The following is a 22,034-nucleotide window of genomic DNA, read 5'->3' on the forward strand; positions in this document are numbered from 1 at the left end:
GGACACTGCGTGAATCAGGCCTCCATGGTCGAATTGCTGCAAAGAAACCACTACTAAAGGACAGCAATAAGAAGAGACTTGATTGGGCCAAGAAACACGAGCAATGGTCCTTTGGTCTGATGAGTCCACATTTGAGATTTTTGGTTCTAACAGCCGTGTCTTTGTGAGACGCAGAGTAGGCGACGGCTGATCTCTGGATGTGTGGTTCCCACCGTGAAGCATGGAAGAGGTGGTGAGATGGTGTGGGGGTGCTTTGCTGGTGACACTGTCACGTGATTTATTTAGAATTGAAGGCACACTTAACCAGCATGGCTACCATAGCATTCTGCAGCAATACGCCATCCCATATGGTTTGTGCTTAGTGGAACTATCATTTGATAATGACCCAACACACCTCCAGGCTGTGTAAGGGCTATTTGACCAAGAAGGAGAGTGATGGAGTTCTGCATCAGATGACCTGGCCTCCACAATCACTTGACCTCAACCCAATTGAGATGGTTTGGGATGAGTTGTAACGCAGAGTGAAGGAAAAGCAGCCAACAAGGGCTCATCATATGTGGGAACTCCTTCAAGGTGAAGCTGGTTGAAAGAATGCCAAGAGTGTGCAAAGCTGTCATCGGGGAAAAGGGTGGCTACTTTGAAGAATCTAAGATCTATTTGTATTTGTTTAACACTTTTTTGGTAACTACATGGTTCAATATGTGTTATTTCATAGTTTTGATGTTGTCACTATTATTCTACAACGTAGAAAATATAAAAAATAAAGAAAAACCCTGTGTCCAAACGTTTGACTGGTACTATATGTATGCATTAATTTTTTGTTGTTGTTGTAGTAGTATTTTACCCTCTTTCTCCCCAATTTTGATATTGCCTCATTGCTGCAACTCCCCAACGTGTTCAGGAGGCAAAGGTCGAGTCATGCGTTCTTTGAAACATGACCTGCCAAACCGAGCTTCTTAACACCCGCCTGCTTAACACAGAAGTCAGCCACACCAATGTGTCGAAGGAAACACCGTTCATCTGACAGAGGTCAGCCTGCAGGCACCCGGTCTGCCTCAAGGAGTCGCTAGAGCGGGATGAGCCAAGTAAAGCCCCACCCCAGCCTAACCCTCCCCTAATCCGGACAACACTGGGCCAATTGTGATACAGCACGAGATCGAACCTGGGTCTGTAGTGACGCTCTAGCACTGCATTGCAGTGCCTTAGACCGCTGCGTCACCTGGGAGGCATGAATTACTATCAACATGAATTAAATGAATGAAATACAAATCAGATTTTTAAATTAAACACTCATCTCACACATCCATTTTCTTTATGGTCCTCTTCACTATTCAACATTTGCTCTCAACAACACTTTCAGGTAGCCCAGGGTGTTTTTTTTTACTCAACGTCTTAAAGTTTCGGTCAGGATATTATGTTGCAACATTTACGTAGGCCTACCTCATTTCTTATACCCAAACTCCGATCCAGACAGGCCTATATGCCTAGGATAATTCATGTCCCACGCTGTGTCGCCAAACTCATTGGAGAGTCTTTCAATAGACATTGACCTATAAAGTTAGTGACAAATAATAGGGCAAGTATAGTACATTTGCATTTAATTTATTGCAGACTATACTGAAACGGAAAATTACAGTTTTTGTTTTCCATTAAAGGTGAAAATACATACAGATCGCTCCTTCACAATGAGGTTGGCATTAAGAAACATTAGTTTAACAAAGTGATGCCTTTAATGCAGCAGTTATGGGGCAAAACATAAGTCTAATTACCCCATTATGTATTGACCCTGCATTAGTTCACCGTTTTCTACCTACAAATATTACTGCAGGTAGGAACGGCTGAGCTGACCATCTTTTGATGACCATTTACCAAGGGAATAATAGTTAATGTAATCAAACATTCAAGTCCTATGAGTACGAAAGTCAATGAATGGTTTAAAGCACACAAAAGCCATAGAGCTCTTCCACGATTCTCAATCAGAAGAAAAATGTTAACTGGCATATCATATACAGAACACATGCCTACAGTTAATTTCAAACTCATTTGCTTTTTGAAGAATAGTACAAAAAAATATAGAAAATCCACCAAAGGTCAGAATGTATGTCCTGGTCCCATCAAAATAAATACCATAATATATTCTCTCTCTGAATATCCCACTTCTATACCTTTTGTTCTAAACATCAGGGTCTGTACTGGCTGTACTGTGATGGGAGAGGGTTGATTCCAAATCGCTGTGGCGCTGCGCCTAAGGCAGTTCTGAAACCTTGTTGTGATGAAGGCATCCCTACACCCATTCCCAGGTTCATACCCATCCCCAGCTCACTCCCTGGCCGGGCTAGGTTTTGATTGAGCATGTTGGTGTAGGGGGAGGCTCCGTAGTTGAGGCCCATGCTGTAGGGCCTCTGGGGCTGGGTGCTGGGAAGCACCATGGGCTGGACATGCCTCCCTGGGGTGTTGAAGGAGAACTCTGGCGGTGGGCTGCTGAGTTTGGATGGGGTGGAGGTGAGCCGGTCCATGTCCTCAGAGGATTTGGGGGAAGGGGGGACAAAGCTAGACAGGCCCCCGTGGTCAGAGGGACTGAGTGTGCCGGCTGGGAGCACTCCGGCCATGAGGGAAGGCCGGATCCAGTCATCCTTGAAAATCTGAACCGTCAGCGTGGACACGAGGGGGAAGAGGCGGTTGGTCACATGGGCCAGCACCATCTGCTCATTGGCATCCCGGCGTATTCGAACATGGACAGAGCCAGCCTGCACACAAAGCCGGTGGAGGAGACAAGGAGTTAAAGTGTCAGTCTGCGTGTTTATTCCACATTCTCTCTCTCCCTTTCTCTCCCTCTTGCTCTACTAGGTCATACAATCTGGAGAGAACAGTGTGACAACAACTGAGCACAGCAGCAACACCACTGTATAAACTTAGTCTACACAGGAATTTACGAGTGCAGCCAAGAAGCTGGTCTATTTATCGATATGACAGCAGTGATGCTGTAATTGCGTAATGTTACCATTACATTATACTGCTATTATGCAGAGTGCAAATAAGTGTTATTTCATTGAATGAGATTTAATGTAGCAGTAGAACAGACAGAATCTGTATTTAAGTCATTCTACGTGAAGCAACATTGTTAGAGCCACAGTCTGAATAATTTACATCTCAGGCGTTTCAATGAAACCCGAATGACTGCATTTCTGTCTTTATGCCATATTCCCTGTATTGGAGTACGACATGACTACTGTCATCTTTTTTGTGTGACTACTCTGTCTTCACAATGGGAATCAAGGAACATGGCCTTGCTTCTCCTAGAGGCAGAGCAAACAGAGCGTGACGCATTACGCTAGGAGTCTGCTGGGTATAATGAGGAGACAGCATGGACAGAACGATGATGACGTACCAGAGAGCCAAAGCCCACCGTCCAGAAGTGTTCGTTACGGACCTCCAGGACCCCATCCAGAGTGGAGACCTGATGGAAGACAAGTACAGTTTTACACACATACGTACATACAGTCTAGAGGTCTGCTCCTGCCCGCTCCCGCTGGCTTTCTGTCTGACTCCCACCCGCTCCTGCAATAACTGGTCCCGAACCCAACCGCAGTCCCGCAATGTTATTTTAGGCGTATGTGACGCGGCTTACTTGCCAGCCATGGTCCCAGCAATTCTGCATCCTATAGGCAGTATCAAAATGTGCAAAAATACCTAAGATTCTTACGTCACATGGCCCATTATATTAGGCTAATGGTAGGTATTCCTGGGCTATATCAACCAACAGGCTAGATGGAGTTTGAAGAGAGCAGTGTGAACACTTGCACTTTCTCTTGAGCTACATTTTATAGCCTACCTTTAAGGAGCAGGAGACAATTTTCAGATGGGACATATGGGTGATCAGTACTTATTTCAAGGCAATGTAGTAAACTATCGTATAAATCAGATTTAGGAAGTACATTTCCTTGGAAATGATAACTGCCCCATCATTCTCCACACATGCATAGGCTATAACCTTCTCTATTTAATTGAGACCACATGCCCACCTGATCTTGCACATATGGATACTGAACCTGAAGCAGCAAAAATGATGAGCGCGGACACTTGCACTTTTTCTTGATCTACGTTTTGCATATAGGATGTAGCCTACCTTTAGGAGCAGGACGATTTGCAGGCAGAGACAAATAAATGGGTAATTCATATTTATGGAAAAGGCGTAATGCTCACTCACGATGGTAGCCTATGCATACATTGCGCCTTTTCAATTATATATTTTTTTGATTGCACCTGGACTCACGTTGATTGAGGGCCCTACACTTCTTTCCATTATCAATATTACTTTACAGACACTGTAGTAAATTATAGCCTAATCATATTGAAATTAATTTCCTTTGGAAAGATACCTGCAACGTGTAGAGTCCGATATTAAAATCGGCCGATAGTTTTTTAAAATGCTATATAGATTTAATTTCCCTGGAGTGAAACAACGGGAAGATATAGCTGCAGATGTTTTGTCACACAAAAAAAAAATTGGAATCAGTATTGGACCCAAAAAAATATCAGTTGGGCTTTAGCCACGTGATTCTCTGCCCATGCATAGGCAGCCTACTCTACTTCACTGAAACCAGTGGCGCACATGATCTCGCACACCCAACTAGGAGAGGAAGGCTACTGAACTTGAATCAGCGAAATTCTGAGGGTGTGTGAAAAACGCGACAAAGAGGTGCTTTTAATACAATAGGAAGGCAAACAAAGCAGAAAGACGTATGTTTCCAAATAACCTGCGGGATCTGACCGCATCATGAAAAATGCAGACCGCGCCACAATCTCTGTAGGGGTCTAACAGAGTCTCTGCCACGAGGGAACCAGTATAACCTGACCGTGTGACCAGTCCCAGTCAATGCCAATGGTCTGAAAAAAATATAACTGGCTCTAGTTATAATATTGCTAGAGTGGCACAATAGGATCCCAAGGGGCACAATATATTTTAAAACATGTTAGGGAATCATTGCAAGTTGTTGCACACTGTGAAATACACTTCAATAATATATACATATAAAGCACAGAAACAAAAATTGGCTTCAATACACATGGTACACATTTAAACTGCCTTATTTAGCGAGTGCAACGTGCTTTAAATATAGGAAAGAGGTCAAAAGAGGACAACCCTCAGCAAACGCATCACTGATTGCCATTAGGAGCAAAGATGAGAGGTTCCCATTCGGCTTCCAGCACGTTGCCCTCCACAACCATGGAGCCAAACAACTCCAGGGTTGTTGGACCATCAAAATCATTATTTAAATATTTTCTGTGAACGGTTTGATCACTGTGTAAATATCCCGTATTATGTAAATAATTCACATGTTTTCCACTTCATATGCCTCGTTATTAACATTGTATTTCATGTCTAACTTTAGCTCCATTTGGACATTACATTACACTTTGTTGTGCCGATGACGTGGATGTCAATTAAGGCAGCCCCCCGTACCTCTCTGATTCAGAGCGGCTGGGTTAAAAGCGGAAGACACATTTCAGTTGAATGCATTCAGTTGTACAACTGACTAGGTATCCCCTTTCCCTTTATTGTTAGGATTATCTCCTCTCCACAATTCACTAGGGTTGTCCTCATTGCTTTTGTCTAGATGGAGTACAACTATGACCGGAAGTCACTTTTTGTAGCAGGTTAGGAGAGCATTTTAGCTAACCCCTTTCCTAATTCACCTAACTTGCTACGTTAATTCTTCAGACCCGTTGCCTAAGTTCTACTAACCAGCTACAAAAAAGTAACTTCCGTAGCTGTATACCACCTAGTTAAAACCGTCCTTAAATTGACCTCCCATCCTATTTCAATAGTTAATTAAACAAAAACATCACCCCCACTTGAGTGCTCTTACCTCTCTGAGCAGTTTGTCAAGCTGACCGATGACATGGGAGGGAGTGGTCTAAAGAGAACAGAACACAGCCAGGTGTGAGTCACCAGTGCCTCTGTTCAAAACACAGTGCTCCAGAAAATCCACAGGAAAACTATTTTAGTATTTCTTTCATTAGTCCACTGTTGATGCAGTCCCAAAATGTCTCCTGCATCATCATGATGATGTGGCCGTTGTTTCTTAAAAGTCCAATATCTTGAAAGCTTGACTGCTGCTACATGCTAACCACTAGGCTAATGTATTTATTTAACTAGGCAAGTCAGTTGAGAACAAATTCTCATGTACAATGACGGCCTACCTGGGGAACAGCCGTGTTCAGGGGCAGAGCGACAGATTTTTACCTTGTCAGCTCTGGGATTCAATCCAGCAACCTTTCGGTAACTGGCCCAGCGCTCTAACCACTAGGCTACCTGCAGCCCCAACAGTGCTTCTTCCTTTAAAAGTTTTGAGCTTATGCCACGACCGTTTGTGGTAGATGGTGGTAAATTGTGTCATTCTGGCAACAATGGCTGACACTTAAATGACGTGCTGCAACTTTTATAGGAAGAACCACTGTAAAACAAACATAATCCGGACAGAACATAACTCAGTCATTCCAAGAGTTTACAGTGTTGAGTTGAGTTACAGTAAAGTTGTGCGATCCACATCACATCCTACAGAGAATCAATGATCCAGTTCAATTTAGACTGTGGACATGTTTGAATAGCCTACCTGAAGGAGCACCTTCCCGCTGTACACACTCATAGGATACATGGTGCCAAAGATCATGAGGCCGATGGCCACCGCCGAAACGGTGTCCACGGCATTGTAATTACTAGAGAGAGAGAGAATCATCAGGTACTTCATAATAGATACTATTAGTACGTTATAAAGTTAGGAGCATATAGCTGTCAGGATAGAGCTGGGAGACATGGACAAAAATCCATATCACAATAAACTGACTGAATTATCATAACGATACGTTTATAACATCCATGTACACCATAACGGTATTCACAATCATCCATATAACATCATCCATGTAACAATCACCAACACAGTCGTGGTTAGTGTCCACTTTGAGATTGGAAGGCTGTGAGTTCGATCCCTGGCCAAGTCATACTGTATAAGACTGTAAAAATGGCACCTGACGAGTCACTGCTTGGCACTCAGCATTTTTAAATTAACCTTTATTTAACTAGGCAAGTCAGTTAAGAACAAATTATTTTTTACAATGACGGCCTACCAGGGAAAATGCATGTTCAGGGGCACAACGACAGATTTCTACCTTGTCTGCTCGGGATTCGATCCAGCACCCTTTCGGTTAGTGGCCCAACACTCTAAACACTAGGCTACCTGCCGCCCACAGTCCTTAATACCTGCCGCATTAAGGAGATAGATTGAGGGTAAGGCCGTGCGATAGACTAGCTTTTGGCTCCTGCCCTATGAGCGGCTGGTACAAGGCCATTTCCATATAAGCAGACTTATTTAATTTCAAAGTTCACATTTCTCTAGTATAGGCAACTTATCATTATGAGCGATATCAGCAAATGCCCACGATAAGTGGTCGGTGTCGATAATTTTCGGTTTATCGTCCCATCTCTATGTCAACAGTTATCATGGAGGTTGATAAGTAACAAGAGGGATGCCAAACACACATCAGGTCGATAATGAGGGCTTTGTGGGAACACAATTCAGAGTACACATTATTCCTCAACAATATTGATTTATAACTTCCCCGAATCCACTAACTAATTCCATTACACCATGTCGGAGGGGAGGACTTACTTGATCTCAATGAGCATGTAGGTGATGCAGAGTGAGAGAGCTCCGGCCACGTTGATTAAGACAAAGGGATTCATACGAGGCAGAAGGACACTGCTGAGACCAGGGATAATCCCACACAGGCTGAAAACATACAAACACAAAAATACAATTACTATACTGAGCCATTCAGCCCTGCGGTGATGCTCCAAACGTGTCTAAACTTGTTAGAGTTACTGTGACAACACACATTACCAAAGTGACAACACACATTACCAAAGGGCAACCAAAGAAATCACACAAACAATCCAAGACAGGGACTCACAGAAAGCACCTGTAATATACACATCTTTTTAAGTTTAAATATTAATAATGCTGAGACTAAGTGATTGTAATAACAATCTACTAGACACAAATATAAATGCAAAACATTTAAATGATTTTACTGAGTTACAGTTCATATAAGGAAATCAGTCAATTGAAACAAATTCATTAGGCCCTAATCTATGGATTTCACATGACTGGGCAGGGGTACAGCCATGGGTAGGCCTAGGAGGGCATAGCCCCCTTGGGGAGCCCACCCACTGGGTAGCCAGGCACAGCCAATGAGAATGAGTTTTTCCCCACAAAAGGCTTTATTACAGCCAGTTTGATCAGATGTTCAGGTGGCTGGTGTGCTCACTGCGCTGCCAGACTCCACAGAGGTGCAGTCAAATTTAAATATGCTCAAATCATTGGTCAAATACACATGGTTAGCAGATATTATTGCGAGTGTAGCGAAATGCTTGTACTAAACCATTGCTAAACCATTGTTAGTAACATTACACTGCCGTCACCATCGACGATGGCTGTCATACATTGTTGATACTCCGAGTCGGTATTCATGTCATATGAAAGAATTCCCCTCGACCACGACCACACATTTTGGAAAACAAACGTTCTTCATCGACTTTTGGTTATAAGGAAATAACAAAACATGCTGAAAAGCTGCTGTGTTGTTCAATGTGTGTTCAGAAAGTATTCACATCTTCTTGACTTTTTCCACATGTTGTTGTGTTACAAAGTGGGATTAAAATGAATGCCATTTTTCATCAACAATCTACACAAAATACTCTATTGTAAAAGTGGAAGAAACATTTTTTTTTAACTGATGTTAGAATTTATGAAATATGAAACACTAATACACAATATACATACACAAAGGTATGTGGACACACCGTCAAATTAGTGGATTCCGTTATTTTAACCAAACCCGTTTCTGACAGGTGTATAAAAATCGTGCACACCGCCATGCAGTCTCCATAGACAAACATTGACAGTAAAATGGCCTTACTGAAGAGCTCAGTGACTTTCAACGTGGTACCGTCATAGGATGCCAACTTCACAACAAGTCAGTTTGGCAAATTTCTGCCCTGCAAGAACTACCCCGGTCAACTGTAAGTGCTGTTATTGTGAATTGGAAACAGCTAGGAGCAACAATGGATCAGCTGCGAAGTGGTAGGCCACTCAAGCTCACAGAATGGGACTGCCGAGCGCATAAAAAAACATCTGTCCTCGGTTGCAACACTCACTACCAAGTTCCAAACTACCTCAGGAAGCAACATTGGCAAAATAACTGTTAGTCGGGAGCTTCATGAAAGAGGTTTCCATGGCCGAGCAGCCACACACAAGTCTAAGATCACCATGCACAATGCCAAGCATCGGCTGGAGTGGTGTAAAGCTCGCCGCCATTGGACGCTGGAGCAGTGGAAACGAGTTCTCTGGAGTGATGAATCACACTTCACCATCTGGCAATCCAATTAACAAATCTGGGTTGGCGGATGCCAGGAGAACGCTACCTGCCCCAATGCATAGTGCCAACTGTAAAGTTTGGTGGACGAGGAATAATGGTCTGGGGCTGTTTTTCGTGGTTCTGGCTAGGCCCCTTAGTTCCAGTGAAGGGAAATCTCAGTTTCGGCAGGACAATGCCCCTGTGCACAAAGCAAGGTCCATACAGAAATGGTTTGTTGAGATCGGTGTGGAAGAACTTGACTGGCCTGCACAGAGCCCTGACCTGAACCCCATCGAACACCTTTGGGATGAATTGAAACGCAGACTGCGAGCCAGGCCTAATCGCCCAACAGTGTCCGACCTCACTAATGCTCTTGTGGCTTAATGGAAGCAAGTCCCCGCACCAATGTTCCAACATCTAGTGGAAAGCCTTCCCTGAAGAGTTGAGGCTGTTATAGCAGCAAAGGGGGACCAACTCCATATTAATGCCCATGATTTTGGAATGAGATGTTCGTTGAGCAGGTGTCCACATACTTTGACCATGTAGTGTATATTCTTGGGCACCAACACTTCAATGTATTATTTTACAGACAGATGGATGTATGCATTCATCCCGTGTTCTCTACGTGGTGTGTTTTTAGATCAATTATATTTTTGGGATGTGCTTCGTCCTGTTCATAAATGACCAATGTCTGATCTAATTCAAATGGCTAGCCGTTCATTATGCCGTTGTGATACAATTCATGTACAATTAAGCATTCATGTGTGTCGCTTTTCAGCATGTGACTAAAATAAATACATTGCTCTCATTTCACAAAAAGAAAAACGAGATCCCTATAGTGAGTTGAACCCCCTCTGGATCTTAGTTGTGTGGTGATGAGGCAGTGCTTTACAGATCAGTTATTTGTGTTTAATCAGAGATGTTAATGCAGTGCATTAGGAGGTGTAACCCATCAGAGTAAACATGATGATATGAATGGATGTGCTGTCAACTCTGGGGATCGCAGTGTTTGAGACCACACATCATACTCATCATCATCTGTAGGGGGAGTAGAGGGCAATGAGTTCACTCACATTTAGCCAGTGTTAAATCAGGACATTTAGCCAGTGTTAAATCAGGACATTTAGCCCTGTTTTTTTTATCTGCAGTGATGTATTCAGATCTTGGCATAATATTATTTGAAATAGGTCATGATTAGATAAATACTGAGAAGATGAATTCTATATAGTGTTTTTAAACTGCATCCCTGTCCATTGTCAACCTCTTATTAAACATGCATGGATACTAGTCCACTGATGTCCAACAAGGACACAATAAAAAAAAGAGGCATTATCTTTAAAAAAAGAAAAGAAAACCCATTAACCTAAAGAAGCCCGACCTCCGGTCACTTAATTTGAAGCCAACATTGGGGCGGGGGGGGGGGGGGGAAGCAGGATTTACAATCCCAATAATCTCCTAAATCTCCCCACTGCATTGATATAATTTGAGTACTAGGGACAGGGTCGTGTGATTCCACGACCGTCTGTCTGCACAGTCTGTGCGTCCGGCGCTGCCTAGAGAGAGCGAGAGAGAACACTGTGTGTATAGAGGGAGCTTTGTTCCAGAGTGACAGTTTGCATAATACCACCCACTGGAGACAGAAATTGTGGGATTACGGTGAGACATACAAACACTTGATATGATGTCGGTCGGCTATAAATACAGGCTAAACGCTGTTGCCCAAATAATAGTACACAGTGGACTAGCTCCGAGGGTTATATAATGTCTACCCACCAAACATCAGGGAGGGTGGTGAGGCCCAGAGGCACGGATGACACGATTAAAGCAGATAATGAAACAATGAGTCAAAGTAGTCCGGGACATCCTGTCCACTGTGCCTTCTATTCAGAACTATCAGAACTTTACTCTGTCATACAGTGCCTTCAGAAAGTATCCACACCCCTGGACTTTTCACACATTTTGTTGTGTAAAACAGCCTGAATTTAAAAGTGATTCAATTTAGATTTTGTGTCACTGGCATACACAACGTACCCCATAATGTCAAAGTGGAATTATGTTTTTAGACATTTTTACAAAAAGTTTTATTAATAATAGTATCAATACGTAATCAACTCCTTTGTTATGTCAAGCCTAAATAAGTAAAAATGTGCTTTAAAATCACATAAGTTTCATGGACTCACTGTGTGCAATAAGTGTTTAACAGGATTTTTTAATGACTACTTAATCTCTGTTCAATTATCTTTAAGGTCCCTCAGTCAAGGAGTGAACTTCAAAAACAGATTCAAGAACAAAGACCAGAGACATTTTCCAATGCCTCGCAAAGAAGGGCACCTATTGGTAGATGGGTAGAAATAAAAAAGCAGACATTGAATATCCCTTTGAGAACGGTGAAGTTAATTACACTTTGGATGGTGTACAGTGCATTCGGAAAGTATTCAGACCCCTTGACTTTCCCACATTTTGTTACATTACAGCCTTATTCTAAAACTGATTAAATAGTCCCCCCCCCTCTCATTAATCTACACACAACACCCCATAATGACAACTTGATTGGATTCTACCTGTGGTAAATTGAATTGATTGGACATGATTTGGAAAAGCACACACCTGTCCATATAAGGTCCCACAGTTGACAGTGCACTTCAAAGAAGAAAAAAAACAAGCCATGAGGTGAAATAATTGTCCGTAGAGCTCAGAGATAGGATTTTGTCAAGGCAAAGATCTGGGGAAAGGTACCAAAATGTGTGCGCAGCATTGAAGGTGCCCAAGAACACAGAACCCTCCATCATTCTTAAATGGAAGACGTTTGGAACTACCAAGCCTCTCCCTAGATCTGGCCGCCCGGCCAAACTTAGCAATCGGGGGAGAAGGGCCTTGGTCAGGGAGATGACCAAGAACCCAATGGTCACTCTGACAGAGCTCCAGAGTTCCTCTGTGGAGATGTGAGAACCTTCCAGAAGGACAACCATCTCTGCAGCACTCCACCAATCAGGCCTTTATAGTACAGTGGCCAGACAAAAACCACTCCTCAGTAAAAGGCACATGACAGCCCTCTTGGAATTTGCCAAAAGACACCTAAAGGACTCAGACCATGAGAAATAAGATTATCTGGTCTGATGAAACCAAGATTAAACTGTTTGGTCTGAACGCCAAGCGTCACGTCTGGAAGACACCTGGCACCATACCTACGGTGAAGCATGGTGGAGGGAGCATCATGGTGTGCACATGTTTTTCAGTGGCAGGGACTGGGAGACTAGTCAGGATTGAGGGAAAGATGAACGGAGCAAAGTACAGAGATCCTTGATGAAAACCTGCTCCAGAGCACTCAGGACCTCAGACTGGGGCGAAGGTTCACCTTCCAACAGAATAACAACCCTAAGCACACAGACAAGACAACAAAGGAGTGGCTTTGGGACAAGTCTCGGAATGTCCTTAGGTGGCTTGACCAGAGCCTAGACTTGAACCTGATCGAACATCTCTGGAGAGACCTGAAAATAACTTTTCAGCGACACTCCCGATCCAACCTGACAGAGCTTGAGAGGTTCTGCAGAGAAGAATGGGAGAAACTCCTCAAATCCTTCCGAACTCAGATGTTGGAGAGGAAGGAAAACCGCTCAGAGATTTCACCATGAAGCTAATGGTGACTTTAAAACAGTTACAGAGTTCAATGGCGGTGAGAGGAGAAAACTGAGGATGGATCAACAACACTGTAATTACTCCACAATTCTAACCTAAATGACAGTGTGCAAAGAAAGAAGCCTGTACAGAATAAAAATATTCAATGCATCCTTTTTGCAAAAGTACGCTAAAGTAAAACTGCAAAAAATTTGGCAAATAAATGTACTTTCATGACCTGAATACAAAGTGTTATGTTTAGGGAAAATCTAACAATATATCACTTAGTACCACTCTTCATATTTAAAAGCTGGGTGGTGGCAGCATCATGTTTTGGGTATACTTGTCATCTGCAAGAACTAGGGATTTAAAAAAAAGAAACGGTATAGAGCTATAAGCACAGGCAAAATCCTAGAGGAAAACCTGGTTCCGTCTGCTTTCCAACAGACAGTGGGATACAAATTCACCTTCCAGCAGGACAATAACCTAAAACACAAGGCCAAATATACACTGGAGTTTCTTTCCAAGACGACATTGAATGTTCATAAGTGGCCTAATTACAGTTTTGACTTCAAATCGGCTTCAAAATCTATGGCAAGACCTGAAAATGGCTGTCTAGATGCTAACAACCACCTTGACAGAGCTTTAAGAATTTGAAAAAGAATGTACAAATAATGTACAATACAGGTGTGCAAAGCTCTTACAGACTTACCCAGAAAGACTCACAGCTGTAATGGCTGCCAAAGGTGATTCTAACATGTATTGATTCAGGGGTGTGGATAGTTATGTAAATGATATATTTCTGTAATTGAATTTTCAATAAATTTGTTCAACTGTATATTAGGTGCTTTTGCCCTAGGTGACCTGGAGAGTGGGTGGGATTGTACGTGCCTTTTACTATTCAGGATGGAATGCGACAGAAAGCCACTTCAATAATATTTAGGGTTTTAGAATAGATGAGAATCAATCTTATTTAGGTCTAGTTTTGTTTCATAGAGTGCTACTGGTATATTATTTCAGATCAGGGTGTTATAGCTATGAGGGAACGCCTGCATAATGGAAAGCAAAATATAGCTGGACCTGCAATGAGTTAGAGGCTTGTTTAACATGACCCTCAGCAGCTCATTCACATAACCCATTAGGAGGTACGGGAGGGTTATTTTTCAATGAGTCCTCCAACTCCAAACATGACTCAGCCTTTTGTCATATTCCACTTCCTGAGTGGCATAATCCAGACCGGGGCACCAGCAGAGAAAGTAGAGGTGCAAAGTGATCTCAACACTCTGGACTGAAACAAAACCCACCAACATCCATTATTCAGACAAAACAAGTGAGGCGATTCATCATCCTGGAAGCTACTATATGAGGGAAGAGGGGTGGAGTTTCACTGACAAGCCTCTCCCCAGCCCTGCACAGGGTCTCCAGGGGTGAGGGCCAGGAAGTGGCTGACCTGAGAGTATCCATCAGGTCTTAACCCCAGGGCAAGGGCACACAGCACTATACGGAGGAGGTGAAAGGGAAGATAAGAGTTTCACATCTGACCTCTACAGGCAGGTTTCGCCAGAGGGGGTCATTGTCATCCATTGGAAATTACATGAGACCGGCCCTTGCTGTCCAGATACCTTACAATAATTCCAAGAAGCTCAATCGATTAAGCCAATATGTTTCCCTGAAAAAGCCACTCCCTAACATCTTGCTGAAAAAATATACTACTACACCCCATGTCATATTTGACATTTTGAAATGTTTTAGTCATTTAGCAGATGCTCTTATCCAGAGCGACTTACAGAGTACATTCATCTTAAGACAGCTAAGTGGGACGGACACCCGCATATCACATTCATAGTAAGCACATTTTTCCTCAATAAAGTAGCTTACAGCAAAGTCAGCGCTAGTAAAGGTGAGGGGGGGGGACAAGTGCGAGTGTTAGTTCATGAAAGGGGGTGCAAGACAGATGCTGTGGGATTATTTCTTTTTAATATTTGAAGAAGTAGGGTTTCAGATGTTTTCAGAAAATGGGCAGGAACCCTGCTCTCCTGGCTTCAGGGGGAAGCTGGTCCCACCATTGGGATGCCAGGACAGAGAAGAGCTTGGACTGGGCTGTGGGTCTGCCCTCTCGTAGGGTTGGGAGAGCCAAGAGACCAAAGGTGGCGGAATTGAGTGCTTGGGTTGGGGTGTAGGGTTTGAGTATAGCCTGAAGGTAGGAAGGGGTAGTCCCTCTTACTGTTCCGTAGGAAAGTTGTAGTGGATGCGAGCTTTGTAGTGGATGCGAGCTTCGACTGGAAGGCAGTGGAGTGTGTGGAGAAGTGGGGTGACATGAGAGAGCTTAAACATCAGGCGGGCTGCAGCGTTCTGGATAAGTTGCAGGGGTTTGGTGGCACAAGCGGAGAGCCCAGCCAACAGCGAGATGCAGTAGTTCAGACAGGAGATAAGTGCCTGGATTCGGACGTGCACCACTTACTGTGTGAGGTAGGATCGTAATCTACGGATGTTGTAAAGCATGAACCTGCAAGAGTGAGTCACTGCTTTAATGTTTGCAGAGAACAACAGTGTTGTCCAAGGTTCTTTGTACTATGGGAGGGGGACACCGTGGAGTTGTCAACCGTGATGGAGAGGTCTTGAAGCGGGCAGGCATTCTACGGGAGGAAGTGCAGCTCCGTGTTGTTGTGCTCGAGGTGGTGGGCCGACATCCAAGCGGAGATATATGCCAGGCACGCAGAGATGCGTGTCGCCACCTGGGTGTCAGAACGGGGAAGGAGAAAAGTAGTTGAGTGTCATCCAAATAGCAATGATCGCAGAGACCATGCGAGGATGACAGAGCCGAGTGACTTGGTGTATAGAGAGGGCCTAGAACTGAGCCTTGGGGGACACCAGTAGTGAGAGCACGTGGTGCAGACACAGATTGTTTCCACATCACCTGGTAGGAATGGCCTGCCAGGTACGATGCAATCCAAGAGTGTGCAGAGCCTGAGACGCCCAGCCCTGAGAGCGTGAAGAGGAGGATATGACGGTTTACAGTGTCGAAGGCAGCGGATAGATGTAGGAGGATGAGAACAGAGGATAGAGAGTCAGCTTTGGCAGTGCGGAGAGCCTCCGTAACACAGAGAAGAGCAGTCTCTGTTGAGGGACACGTCTGGTTAGGGTCAAGAAGATCATTCTGAGAAAGATGGCAAGAGAGTTGGTCAGAGACAGTACGCTCAAGTGTTTTGGAAAGAAAATAAAGGTCTGTAGTTTTTGACGTCAGGAGTCAAGTGTTTGTTTAGGAGGGGATCGATTCGGGCCATTTTGTAGTCAGGGGATGCAGTCAGTGGTCAGGGATGAGTTGAGGGAAGTGGGAAGGTCTCCAGAGATACTATGGAGAAGGGAGGAGGGGATAGGGTTGAGCGGACAGGTTGTTGGGTGACCGGACCTCACTAGTCGCAGGACTTCATCTGGAGAAAATGCGGAGAAAAGGGTCAAGGCAAGGCGTAGGGTAGTTCTGTGTGTCTATTTACCCTTTAGCCTCAGTTTGATTGGAACAGACTGCTAATCACATTACACAGATACAATGTGGTGCATACACTTCCTGAGGGATGCTTGGGAGGGAAACTGTCCACTTCTGGACTACAGGGGGAAAACAAGGAGGATCAATACAGCAGGATGACTCATTGAAAGAGGATCTTACCTTCGACTCAGGTCTGCGACATGCTCCTGGAGCCAACTGGTGCTGGCAGCTGTTGGGAGGATGGTGGGGAGGGGGAGAGAGAGTGAGGGATGGAGGGGAAAAAAAGAGAGAGAAGACAGAAGACAGGGGTCAGAATTACACACATCAACACAGTGAGAGAGCATCACTCTAGCAGCCCTTATCTGCAGTCTGTTCCCATATATCTTCCTCCATAGTGGCCATTGTTGTGGCAGTAACAGGAGCCAGAGTGCCATTTGATCAGCAAGCAGAGTGTGTCCTCAGCTGTCCACCCCAGAGGATGGGTTACAATCACAGACGACTGACCAGGGGAGGGCACATATATGATTTTAGAGTATCCCACTGCCATCTGTGACGTTTAAACACAAATGGCTACAGAGCAAACCTCTCAGCCCATATTGGCTAGTTTACTGTGGTTTAGGCAGATAAGTGAGAGAGGCATTGAGAGAGACTACAAAAAAGCCTTCCCCAAATCCAATTTTCACTCCCCCACATAAGCCTGACCACACCAGGAGTTTTGGGGTGTTTGTGTATGCGTGTTTGCTCTCCTTGAACAGGTCTCTCCCTGACTCTGAGATGACAGGACACAGAACATCCAAATTTGCAAAGCAAAGCTAAATGTTTGGTCCAGATTCTGTACGGCAATATTCTCTGAAAGAGACTCTGGTGTGGCAAAGGGGACAGGACATAGTCTTATGCTCTAATTTGTACTGATAAATCATGTACATACGCAAAAACACAAAACACAAAATGTTAATAAATTGACAGTTGCAAATGTGCAATCCAAAGATATTGCTTTTTCCCCTCTCTGCTGATGAGTATTTTTCTCCGCTCATACAGGAGTAATAAAAGGCCTAGTACACAAAGTAATTTTCTTAAATAATATTTTTTTCCAACTGCAGCATCCTCAGCACCCTTAGTTCCCGTGGCTATGACATTCGGTAGGCCTAAGACATGGTAAAAAAAACTAGACCTAATGGTTCCTTGTTGCACTTTATGATTTAACTTTAAATATAGCCTCTTATATTCAAATCCAGAAAAATGTTCCGTCAAACCTTGAAAATACTTTAAAAAAAAAACGAATTTAGGTCGTTTCGTATTTTGTTTACACAACTTGACTAATGTATTTTATAACTCGCAGGCTTGTATTTAGGATTTCTACAGTACGATAGGAAAAAGGCATATCCAAAAAGGCCTGTTAGTTTTAAGCGAATGCATAAGCGAATGTTCATTTGTTTTCATGTGTTAGGCTATAAAGAATGTTATAAATAATAATTTGCTTTATCGGTTTATAGATTTAGGATTTTTACAGTTCGATAGGCAAAAGGCCTTAAGGATAATGGACCTATTAGGTTTTTTGCCGAAGCCAATGTTCATTCAAGTGTTATAAAGGATGTTATAGGATAAATAATACCTTTTTATCTGATTGTTGTTTACACCTTGACTTTTTCCACATTTTGTTACATTACAGCCTTATTCTAAAACTGATTAAATAGTCCCCCATTAATCTACACACAATACCCCATAATGACAAAGCAAAAAAAGGTTAAATTGTTTTGACTGAAATATCACATTCACATAAGTATTCAGACCCTTTACTCAGTACTTTGTTGATGCACCTTTGGCAGCGATTACAGCCTAGAGTCTTCTTGGGTATGACACTATCATACAAGCTTGGCACACCTGTATTTGGGGAGTTTCCCCCAATCTTCGCTGCAGATCCTCTCAAGCGCTGTCAGGATGGATGGGGAGAGTCGCTGCACAGCTATTTTCAGGTCTCTCCAGAGATGTTAGATCGGGTTCAAGTCCGGGCTCTGGCTGGGCCACTCAAGGACATTCAGAGACGTGTCCCGAAGCCACTCCTGCGGTGTCTTGGCTGTGTGCTTAGGGTCATTGTCCTGTTGGAAGATGAACCTTTGCCCCAGTCTGAGGTCCTGAGCGCTCTGAAGTAGGTTTTCATCAAGGATCTTTCTGTACTTTGCTCTGTTCCGCGTTCCCTTGATCCGGACTAGTCTCCAAGTCCCTGCTGCTGAAAAGCATCCCCACCGCATGATGCTTCCATCACCATGCTTCACCGTAGGCATGGTGGCAGGTTTCCTCCAGACGTGACGCTTGGCATTCAGGCCAAAGAGTTCAATCTTGGTTACATCAGACCAGAGAATCTTGTTTCTCATGGTCTGAGAGTCACCTCCCTGGCCAAGGCCCTTCTCGCCCATTGCTCAGTTTAGCCGGGCAGCCAGCTCTAGAAAAAGGTCTTGACAGTTCAAAACTAAAAATGATGGAGGTCACTGTGTTCACTGACTACATCTCAGCGTTCAACACCATAGTGCCCACAAACCTCATCACTAAGCCAATGACCCTGGGACTAAACACTTCCCTCTGCAACTGGATCCTGGACTCCTTGACGGGCCGCCCCTAGGTGGTAATGGTAGACAAAACACATCTGCAACGCTGATCCTCAACACTTGGGTCCATCCTGTACTCCCTGTTCACCCACAATTGCGTGGCCAAACACGACTCCAACACCATCATTAAGTTTGCTGACGACAAAAGTGGTAGGCCTGATCACCGACAACGACGAGACAGCTTATAGGGAGGAGGTCAGAGACCTGGCAGTGTGGAGCCAGGACAACAATCTCTCCCTCAATGTGAGCAAGACAAAGGAGCTGGCTGTGGACTACAGGAAAAGGAGGGCTGAACACGCCCCCATTAACATCGAAGTGGAGCAGGTCGAGAGTTTCAAGTTCCTTGGTGTCCACATCACCAACAAACTATCATGGTCCAAACACATCAAGACAGTTGTGAAGAGGGCACGACAACACCCCAGATACTCAAAAAGTTAAACAGCTGCACCATTGAGAGCATCCTGACCTGTTGGAAACTGCTCGGCATATGACCGTAAGGAGCTACAGAGGATAGTACGTACGGCCCAGTACATCACTGGGACCAAGCTAGGCAGTGTCAGAGGAAGGCCCCCCAAAAATTGGGAGACTCCAGTCACCCAAGTCATAGACTGTTCTCTCTGCTACCGCACGGCAAGCGGTACCGGAGCACCAAGTCTAGGAACAAAAGGCTCCTTAACAACTTCTATTCCCAAGCCATAAGACTACTGAACAATTAATCAAATGGCCACCCGCAGTATTTACTTGGACTCCCCCCCCATCCTGTTTTCATTACACACAGTCACTTTACAAATGACCTCGACTAACCTGTACATTGAGTTGGTACCGGTACCCCATGTATATAGCCTTATCATTGTTATGGAATTTTCTTGTTACTTTTTGATTTGATTCCCAATTTTTATTTTATTTTTTACATTTGTTTATTTAATAAATATTTTCTTAACTCTTTCTTGAACTGCATTGTTGGTTAAGGGCTTGTAAGTAAGCATTTCACTGTAAGGTCTACACCTTCGGCGCATGTGACAAATAACATTGGATTTTTTATTTATTTATTTATTTTATTTCACCTTTATTTAACCAGGTAGGCAAGTTGAGAACAAGTTCTCATTTACAATTGCGACCTGGCCAAGATAAAGCAAAGCAGTTCGACAGATACAACGACACAGAGTTACACATGGAGTAAAACAAACATACAGTCAATAATACAGTATAAACAAGTCTATATACAATGTGAGCAAATGAGGTGAGAAGGGAGGTAAAGGCAAAAAAGGCCATGGTGGCAAAGTAAATACAATATAGCAAGTAAAACACTGGAATGGTAGTTTTGCAATGGAAGAATGTGCAAAGTAGACATAAAAATAATGGGGTGCAAAGGAGCAAAATAAATAAATAAATTAAATACAGTTGGGAAAGAGGTAGTTGTTTGGGCTAAATTATAGGTGGGCTATGTACAGGTGCAGTAATCTGTAAGATGCTCTGACAGTTGGTGCTTAAAGCTAGTGAGGGAGATGAGTGTTTCCAGTTTCAGAGATTTTTGCAGTTCGTTCCAGTCACTGGCAGCAGAGAACTGGAAGGAGAGGCGGCCAAAGAAATAATTGGTTTTGGGGGTGACCAGAGAGATATACCTGCTGGAGCGTGTGCTACAGGTGGGAGATGCTATGGTGACCAGCGAGCTGAGATAAGGGGGGACTTTACCTAGCAGGGTCTTGTAGATGACATGGAGCCAGTGGGTTTGGCGACGAGTATGAAGCGAGGGCCAGCCAACGAGAGCGTACAGGTCGCAATGGTGGGTAGTATATGGGGCTTTGGTGACAAAACGGATTGCACTGTGATTGTTTCTTGAGGACCTTCAATGCTGCAGGCAATCCCCAGATTTGTGCCTCGACACAACCCTGTCTCAGATCTCTACTGACAATTTATTTGACCTCAAGGCTTGGTTTTTGCTCTGAAATGCACTGTCAACTGTGGGACCTTATATAGACAGGTGTGTGCGCCTTTCCAAATAATGTCCAATCAATTGAATTTACCACAGGTGGACTTGCACCAAGTTATAGAAACATCTCAATGACGATCAATGTAAACAGGATGCACCAGAGCTCAATTTCGAGTCTTATAGCAAAGGGTCTGAATGCTGAAAACTGTTTTCGCTTTGCCATTATAGAGTATTATAGAGTACTGTGTGTAGATTGAGGAACATCTTTTTAAAATCCATTTTAGAATAAGGCTGTGACGTAACAAATATAGATTAAGTCAAGGGGCCGGAATACTTTCCGAATGCACTGTAAATGCAACATTTGTAAGCTATTGAAAATTATATTAAAAAGCGTTGTTGCGGGAGCTTATGCCGATTGCCCACCGAGCAATTCAAGGACATGAATAAACACTGACAGTATTAGAAAAATTTGTTTATATTGTTTAATTTGTGAAATAAACATTTACTGCAACTTTTATTGACAGTAGCCAATGTGAAGGCCTATATTATTGGCTGTTTGGTTTGCAAGGAAGGATTTTCCAAGGGCACAATTTATTTGCCTACACTTCAACTAAAGCAGAAATGTACCAGGTTTGTTTAAACTTCCTATTTGATAAGTCTATCTTGCAATTGTTTATCTCTCATTATTACCAAACAACTTTCTGAGATGGTTGATCATGAAAGAGTAGGCTATGGCTAGGCCAACACGTCACATTAAAATCGATTGGAGATTGGGGAGATCAAGGGAAATTATGATTTTAAACAATAAACCAGAGTGTCTGCTGCAAAAGGCCCATGATAATTCAACATTGGAGAGGATGGAATAAAACATGTTAGGCCCTATCTGACGTTTTGCTCTGCTTTGATGCTCTCTGCTCTTTCTACACTCTACTGAACAAAAATAGAAATGCAACAATTTCAACAGTTTTACTGAGTTACAGTT

The 22,034-nt window shown here is 43.5% G+C and overlaps 1 protein-coding gene across 1 annotated transcript in view; it reads right to left on the minus strand.

The window, feature by feature from the left end:
- Window positions 1–1,586: 1,586 nt before the first annotated feature.
- Window positions 1,587–22,034, minus strand: part of LOC124038322 (zinc transporter 6-like) — a 92,428-nt gene continuing 71,980 nt past the window's right edge. Inside the window, exons 10-15 of the mRNA XM_046354055.1 lie at window positions 16,700–16,748; window positions 7,674–7,793; window positions 6,618–6,720; window positions 5,871–5,918; window positions 3,389–3,457; window positions 1,587–2,747 (exon numbers count right to left, since the gene is read on the minus strand). Coding sequence (XP_046210011.1) covers window positions 2,181–2,747; window positions 3,389–3,457; window positions 5,871–5,918; window positions 6,618–6,720; window positions 7,674–7,793; window positions 16,700–16,748 — 956 coding nt within the window. The 3' untranslated portion in view covers window positions 1,587–2,180. The remainder of the gene's footprint in view (window positions 2,748–3,388; window positions 3,458–5,870; window positions 5,919–6,617; window positions 6,721–7,673; window positions 7,794–16,699; window positions 16,749–22,034) is intronic.

The sequence above is a fragment of the Oncorhynchus gorbuscha genome, linkage group LG06, assembly GCF_021184085.1.
Source record: "Oncorhynchus gorbuscha isolate QuinsamMale2020 ecotype Even-year linkage group LG06, OgorEven_v1.0, whole genome shotgun sequence".
Taxonomy (NCBI): Eukaryota; Metazoa; Chordata; class Actinopteri; order Salmoniformes; family Salmonidae; genus Oncorhynchus; species Oncorhynchus gorbuscha.